General features: G+C 35.4%; 1 protein-coding gene across 2 annotated transcripts in view; it reads left to right on the top strand.

Annotated features, from left to right (window-relative positions):
- Positions 1-7,587, top strand: part of LOC107590523 (oxysterol-binding protein-related protein 8) — a 35,834-nt gene extending 28,247 nt beyond the window's left edge. The window contains exons 14-21 of one of the 2 annotated variants that reach the window (XM_016279296.1): positions 448-545; positions 743-832; positions 2,333-2,469; positions 3,505-3,690; positions 3,804-3,891; positions 5,039-5,141; positions 5,216-5,321; positions 5,412-7,587. In XM_016279296.1, coding sequence (XP_016134782.1) covers positions 448-545; positions 743-832; positions 2,333-2,469; positions 3,505-3,690; positions 3,804-3,891; positions 5,039-5,141; positions 5,216-5,321; positions 5,412-5,544 — 941 coding nt within the window. In that variant the 3' untranslated portion in view covers positions 5,545-7,587. Of the gene's footprint in view, positions 1-447; positions 546-742; positions 833-2,332; positions 2,470-3,504; positions 3,691-3,803; positions 3,961-5,038; positions 5,142-5,215; positions 5,322-5,411 lie in introns of both variants that reach the window. The other variant, XM_016279295.1, reaches the window with a different exon arrangement.
- The last annotated feature ends 817 nt before the right edge of the window (positions 7,588-8,404 follow it).

Genomic DNA, 8,404 nt, shown 5'->3' with positions numbered 1-8,404 from the left:
TATATATATATATATATATTATTGTTATAAATATTTATTTATTATCTGTTAAGCTTTTAATTTTTTAATTTTTTATGTAAAGTGTTACCAAAAACCCATCTCTTGGAGACTAAGGTCTAGCTTAGCAAGCGTCGTGTCTGTCTGTCTTATATTATTGTTATAAATATTTATTTATTATCTGTTAAGCTTGCTCATTTTTAATTTTTTATGTAAAGTGTTACCAAAAACCCATCTCTTGGAGACTAAGGTCTAGCTTAGCAAGCGTCGTGTATTTCCGTCTGTCTGTCCAGTAACGTGATTTGTGCGTTGTTGTAAGACAGTTTTATAAAATAAAACATGTGCATATAAAATAACTCTTGCACACACACGCAGGTGTATTCACTGACACTCATAAACACCACTGACTCAAGCAGATTAGCACTCATTCTGTGTCTGTGTTTCTCTCAGGGATCCTCTACGGGACTATGACTCTGGAGTTGGGCGGTCAGGTGTCCATCGCCTGTGAGAAGACGGGCTACAGCGCTCAACTGGAGTTCAGACTCAAGGTGTGTGTGTGTTTATACGCTCATGCCAGGGAGCTTTTGTGACATTCAGAAGAACAGTGGGGTGCAGAGAGAAAGGCCACACACATCACATCCATATCAAACCAAATGCCACAACGATAACGGCACAACATCCACAAATGAACGATGATTCATGTGACTCTTTTCAATGGCATGACTGATATTTCCCTGTCCATCAGCCGTTCCTCGGCAGCAGTGATAGCGTGAATCAGATCAGCGGGAAGATCAAGCTCGGGAAGGAGGTGCTGGCGACACTTGAGGGGCATTGGGTGAGTATAACAGTCAAAAACCAGACCGTCTGCACATAAAAATCACAAGAAATCAGCTGTGAAGCTTACATAGAAATTAGGGCTGCACAATAAATCACATGCGATATTTAATGCACATCTTGTCAGTATATCCGGTTCTGGACAAGTTGCGCAAAACATGCACAAAATATGATTGTGGTTTTGCGCAACTTGTCAGTGAACAATGGCTCTGTGTAGTAAATGCTGCTCCATGTGAAAGCACGCATGTGATGGAGATTTACCGCTGATTACAGAACAGGCATTACTGACAAGATGTGCATTAAATATCACATGCAATTTATCGAGCAGCCCTAATAGAAATCCGAAAATGTGTTTGGTCACTTTGCTTGTCAATCAAACTAAGTGGGCGGTTCTTAGCTGGAATAGTGATAATTCTGGCTAATGATTTTAGCATGTCTAAATGTGTTTGGACCTGAAACTAAGGCTTCTTAGATGTCTTTTATAGGTCATATGTCATCTAGGGATGCGCCGATCCGATATTCATATCGGGTATCGGCTCCGATAGTGCCATTTTTCTCGGATCGGGTATCAGGCAGAGAGAGCCGATCCAAATTCGAGATTTTTTTTTTTCCGATTGTGCAAATTATTCTGTGTTACTTCTGAAGCCATACGATAGCTTAATTTAGAGCTACATATGAATATTTAAGTCCTTACATTAAAGTTCACACAAACTCTTTTCTCCACTGTGGCTGTCAGTCATTCGTTCAGCCTTTAAACACTGGTCGCGTTCGGTTACAGCAGTCAGCTCGGTAAAGCTCTCTCCAAGATCATTCTGTGTTCCCATTATACTTGATTTGTAAATGCATGTCTATGATTTTGCAAAAAGGACTTTATCTTCTTGCCGGAGTTTAATGTTTTGGTGCTTGCTATCGGGTGTCTGTGCGAACAAAATACGGGCGTAGAAAAGACTATAAATTGTTTTTAACGTGCACAGTAACTGAAATTTAAAACTGTTAAAAGAAAGGCTCAATAACTATTGCACAGATATAATACACTACGCATCAATTTCTCTTCCCTTTGTGCTTTCCAGTTTTTAACACGAAGCGCTTAATGTGCGCACATTATAAGCGCTTCGTGCTCATAGACTGTAATGTTTAGATTTCTAAAATTATTGTGCACTGATTTTTCTAGAATAACTTTTGCTGCCAAATTATCCACTAACCTAGTTTATGATACATTTTTGTCATAGATTATAAATATACATAGGCCTATATTTTTTCATATTTGTTTATTTTATTTTTCTTTATAATGAAGTAGTTTGTATCTAGTAGATTGTGAAAGAATGATTATCAGCTCCACACACAGAGATATATAAATTCTACATTTATTTAAATGAGGGGAAAAAACTTCACTAGTATCGGATTGGAATCGGTATCGGCCAATACTGAACCCTAGGTATCGGAAGCGAAAAAGGCGGATCGGAGCATCCCTAATGTCATCGTGTGTGTGTGTGTTTTACAGGACAGTGAAGTCTTCATCAATGATAAGAAGACGGGTGAGATGGAGACGTTCTGGAACCCGACGCCGGAGCTGAGGCAGAGCCGTCTGATCCGCTGCACCGTCCCTCCTGAAGAACAGAGCGAGTTTGAGTCCGAGAGGTAACGATGCTCATCGCTTTATTAGGACCCTGTGATTTACACAGTGCAGAAAATGCAACATGTCATAGGAATTTGACCACTTTTGATGAATAAATCCAAAAGTAGGGCTGTATACTTAACCAAACTGTAAAATGGACTAGTGTCTGTAAATTTTAATCCACAAAAAGACTATTAAACTGCAAAAATACTATTACTACTACTAAAAATAATAATACAATTATTCAAACTTAAATTTTAAATAATATAACACAATTTTTCATCCATGTTTTAATTCTAAAAATGAAAGGAAATTAAAAGAATTGATCATTTTTTCTTTTGATTCAATTGGTTTCATGCATTCATTTGTTTACTACAGTTTTTATTACATTTGAAAAAAAAATCAAACAGACAACACAGAATTTCTGAAAACATTTCATAGGGCCCTGTTATTGTAAAGTTTTAATAAATTATTAAATTGTTGCAGCTTTATGAATTCACTTGATTAGACATGATTTTGATTATTAACCTTTTATTAAACCATTTCAATCCAGAAAAATAAAAAGGAAAACACAGAATTTGCAAAACAATTAAATTAATTAGACATGCTTTTTCAATACTAAAGGTTAATTTAACCATTAAAAAGGAATTTAGAAATATAATTTTATATTTTTTACCAATTATATTTAAAATGGAATTAAAACAAAAACAATTGAATAAAAAAAATTATATTAAAAAATATATATTTAAAATGGAATCCAGAAACTTTAAACTAAATGATTAAATTATTGTAATATTTTTTAATTATTAATGCTCTAATTATTGTTTTAAATTAATAAATGTATTATTATATTATTAAATTAAAAATGGAATCCAGAAAAAAATTATTTTATGTTTAAGAAAAATTTAATTTTAAATAAAATCCAGAAAAACTAATACAGAGAGAAATAAAAATCTAGAAAAATGTAAACAGAATTTGAAAAAAACAAAACAAAATGCATTTAATAGGGCTCTGCGTCCCTAATTAGGAAAACGAACGTCTTTCTCTGTCATCTTCAGGCTGTGGCAACATGTGACACGGGCCATCAATAACAAGGACCAGACGGAGGCGACCAATGAGAAGTTCATCCTGGAGGAGGTTCAGAGGAAAGCGGCACGCGAACGCAAGGCCAAATGTGAGGAGTGGACGCCCGCTCTGTTCGAGCAGGACCCGGCCACCGGAGAGTGGCATTACCGCTACGCAGAGTAAGTCACACCTGCCTGTTCCTTTCATAACAGCTGCTGCCCCCTGCTGGACAGGAAGTGCACTGTAGCATGTCCCGTTTACTGTGAGGACGGTGTCTTTCTCTGTGTCCTAGCACTCGTCCGTGGGATCCGCTCAACGATCTGATTCAGTTCGAGAAAGACGGCTTTATTCAGACCAAAGTGCGCCACAGGACGCCTATGGTACGTTCAGCCAGTGTAGTTAGTCTCAGTACCCAGCAGGGCTCCCGGAGGGACAATTACCTGAGCCAGGTACGTCCTTCTGTCCCCACCCCTCCCTCGTTCTACCCACAATCCCCCTCTCTGCTTCCATCTCGTCATGCCTGCCGCCGCCTGCGCTCTCTGTCCATTCTTCAAACAACCAATCACCATTCTGCAAAGCAACCAATCATCTGTTGCCTGGCCTGGTCACATGACCGTTCTGCCTCATTTTCAGCTTTAGTTTTTTTCTTTGTGCTCTTTGGCATTTGCAAGTGACTCACATTCATGCCTGTGTGGTTTTTGTTTGTTTTTTTGGTTGCATCAAGGATGCGTCTTTGCAGCAAGGGTCCAAAATTAACATTGGTTTGTGAATCTTGGGATATTGTATTTAAAAACGCTTATTAACAAAATTTGCACATTAAATCTTGAACACATTGGATGGAAACGTTGCTTTATTTACAGCATTTTTTGTAATATTCCAAAAGATATAAATAAATAATGAATGTAACAATAAATAAAAATGTATGCATTTATATAAATAATAAATAAAAAATATTAGAAATAAAATTTGCATTTACATAAACAATAAATGTAGTAAATAATAAGACATTAAATTTTCATTTAAAAAAAAAATAAATGTAATAAAAAATGATTATAAATTATTCTATCTTGGGATATCATAAAAAAGCATATAAAGATGTGAATGTATGTGCACATTAGCACATTTGATAGAAATGCTGCTTTACAATATTTTTTGTGAAATTTTATTTAAATATGCATTTTAAAATTATTAGAAATTTAATTTGCATTTAAATAAATAATAAATATAATTATAAAAAATAATTATAAATTAATTCCTGCTTAATAATTCCATTTTGTATGGATTATAGCATATTTTTAATCTACAAATGCAGCTTCATGGCCAGTATTTAATATTTATGGCTGGTAAAACTTTTTCCTACCTCACTTGCCATTGGCAGATGTGGAAAAAAGTTAATTTTGGACCCTGTTTGAAGCCTTTCAAAAATATCTGAGAATCACATACACAATTCAAGACTGTCTTAACCACAATATAAAGACTGAAACGTGTGAATGTCCTGCTCTCGTCGGCGTGTGTGTGTTTGTTCAGGTGACGGGACCAAAGCGGAAACATAAGAGTGACAAACCTAAAAGTCCGGAAAGTGGCTGCTCGTCTCCGGAGCCGGACCACCAGGACTCTTCAGGCAGCGAGAGTACGTCAAACACACAGAAACACACACAAACATGCTAATAACACTCCACAAACTCATCATGAACTTTCATTCAGGGCACAAGAGCAAACACAACAGCCGCCTCAGGAAGAAAGGAACAGATCTGAGTGAAATCCAAAGTGCCATTGAGTCGATCAGAAAAACCCAGGAAGACATTAACAGGTGAAACGGCTTTTCTCACCTCGTACTTTATTAAGAAATACTTGAAAAACGAGAATATTAACTTTGGTTTGTCTCATCACGGGCGTCTAGGAGCGTCAACGCTTTGAGGAGTCGAGTGGCGAGTCAGTCGGCAACAGAAAGTTCGTTCCTCACGCATAGAGATGTGGCCATCATCCTCTTCCTCATCTTCCTCCAGGTCCTTCTCAACTTCATCTTTAAGTAACGGTCGAGAATGACCCAGAAACCTCACTCCATCCCGTCAGCACTCCATCCTTCAGTCAGTATCGCCTCACGCCACATTCGGTTTCGTTTCATTTTTTATGAATTTGTGTTGCGATCGCTGCAAAGGGACGGCCAATATCGGGTTGAAGTGCATTGTGGGATGTTTTATAAATGACTGTTTACTGTTTAAACGAGGAAATCTCATCAGCCTCTTAACCATTTAAACCATTGCTTTAATTTATTTTATTACATTTTGTCCCTTGATTAGCGCCCCCTGCTGTATCGGAGGACGTCAGTTGATTTACAAGCGAAATATGATAAAATCTAGGTCCTTTTTATATATATATTTTGTTTAACAAAAGTCATATTCTACACATTCGGTTTCTATTCGTTTAGTTTTTTATGAATTTGTGTCGCGATTGCTGCGAAAGGACGGACCATATTGGGCTGAAGTGCATTGTGGGATGTTTTAGAAATGACTGTTTACTTTATTCTTTACTCATCAGCCTCTTAACCATTTGAACCATTGTTTTAATTTATTGTAATAATAGTTTTACCCTCCATCAGCGCCCTCTGCTGTAGTGGAGGACGTCAGTCGATAAATAAACTAAATGGGTGAATATTATAAATTCTAGGTCATTTTTTTCCCCAAAAAAACATATTCTACATATGTTGCATTGTGATATTATTTTTTCATGACAAATGAGCACATTTCACCCCAGATTCTCATGACTAAAGTGCAAAAAAAATTCATTCTCATTACTCTTATCCAAAAAAAAAAAGATAATTTATTATTTTTTGTATGTAATAGTATTCGTTGTACTGCCTGATTTAAATACGATTTCACCAACACGTTATAGTAATGAGAATTTGGAAATGTTATGAAAATTGTCCTAAAACAAAAGATTTTGATTTCTTTTAATTTCTTGGGGACTGAAATACAACCTGGACTTTTTTTTTTCACTGACATATAAAACTTAAAAGGGTGCAATATTGCTGATGTTACTGGTATTTTAAGACTATTTTATTAAACAAATGAAGGATGTTGCGAGTTGAGGTCACATTTTGTATTATTTAAAACCGTTCCGGGAACAATTTCACTATAAATCTTAATTTTCAGATATCTGGAAATTTTCACAGTATCTGGATCCTGCATTTCATACGTTCCTAAATCGTGTTTGACGGTAATAAAGTTTTAATTTATTTGAACGATAGCGAAGCGTGTACAGTATAGCGAGCGTCACATTTAATATTACTCTGAGGAAACCGTAGATCTAGGCGTAGTAAACCTGTAGCAGGAAATACTGTTGCGTACTTTTGTAGTTGCTTGACTCTCGTCTGCCACTGTTACGTCAGACTAGATGTACGATTAACAAGCCAAATAGCCTGAGAGTAGATTAGAGTGTAAACGTCACATCTGTATATAGTATAGAACTGATTTCCTTTTGTACTTCTAGAGAAACACCGTGACCCATAGCCCACGTGTCTTTGTTCTGCGAGCGTTCGTTCGCTCGCACAGCGTCCAATCAGATGTTTGAATGTGCTCACGTCGACAATAACTACTTTAAAAACTACGTGCCTTTACAAGCGGGTCTTGCAGCCGGAGTTTGAGTGATTTTGAGTCTGACTGTTGAATTCCTACCATGGTTTGTCTTTCTTTCTCACTTCGAGTGACTGTGCCATATTCGGACATTTGCGGCTCTGTGTTTTCGATTCGTCCCAGAGCTCAACGCTGCCATAGATCTGCGTGTCTTTAGCCGTGCGTCTGCCACTGAACCAGGGATCAAACTCCACATGCATCGCATTCAGTGTTCATCTTCATGCTTCTAGATCGGTTTCTTTTTCTTTCTTTCTTTTTTTTTGCCCCAGTCTCTTTTTAAAGCGTTTTTACTCCAGCTGATCCATGTTGGTTTTGGTTTTGTTCTGGATTATTTCCTGCAGCTGTCTCTATGTACAGATGATACTTTATTTGTAATACAGAAATAACTTCCTGTAAGTTTATTGTCACCTGTGACATATCACCAAATAAATGAAAAAGACTGAACTCCTGCTTCTCCTTTCTTTGCACAGGTCAGTATTGATTTATGTTATTGTGTCAAGGTTATTAAAGCAGTGATGTTTTAATTTAGTTTTAGTTTTTATTTTTATCTTTTTCTTTTTTAATTAATTTTCACACTATTTTTTTCCTGTTTATTTCAGTTTCAGTGTATTTCTTTTTTATTTTAGTTTATTTTTTATTGTATTTACATTTTATTTTATTGTTATTTTTCATTTACTTCATTATTTTAAGGCTTATGAATTTTAATTTCATTTATTTTAATATTTCAGTTTATTTATCTCATTTTTACACTATCATTGTTTTTTTTCTCAGTTTATTTTTCAGAGTATTATTTTATTTAGTTTGTTTTTTATTTTACTTCATAATTATTTTATTAATATTTATTTCATAGTTTATGTGCTAACTAGTATTATTTAAACATTTATAAATATTAAAATTGTGTTAAATATTTTAGCACAGTCTAATAATTGTGTTTGGTTGTAAAGTTTTGAGTTTTATAACAATATCAAAAACTAAAATTAATTTGTGTCATTTTAGATGCATTTAATCTAACCACCAGAGGGCGCTCATAGACTTTAATTCAACTCCTTTAGCATTACGAAAACATTTCAATTGCTTACATCAAATAACAATAGTGGAGTAAATAAGTAGTATTAACAAATCAAATAGAACAATAGTGCAATAATATATATATATATATCCCTATTAAACTAATAAAATCCTATTATGCAAAACAGGCATTTTGGTTGATGGTGAAGTCAGATTTAGTTGTTTTTGGCATGTTAGTAGTAGGTTGACCTGA

The sequence above is a fragment of the Sinocyclocheilus grahami genome, unplaced genomic scaffold (assembly GCF_001515645.1).
Source record: "Sinocyclocheilus grahami isolate Dianchi unplaced genomic scaffold, SAMN03320097.WGS_v1.1 scaffold129.1, whole genome shotgun sequence".
Classification (NCBI taxonomy): Eukaryota; Metazoa; Chordata; class Actinopteri; order Cypriniformes; family Cyprinidae; genus Sinocyclocheilus; species Sinocyclocheilus grahami.
Note: the sequence above shows the minus strand (reverse complement) of the source record. Positions and strands in the feature narration are given on the sequence as shown.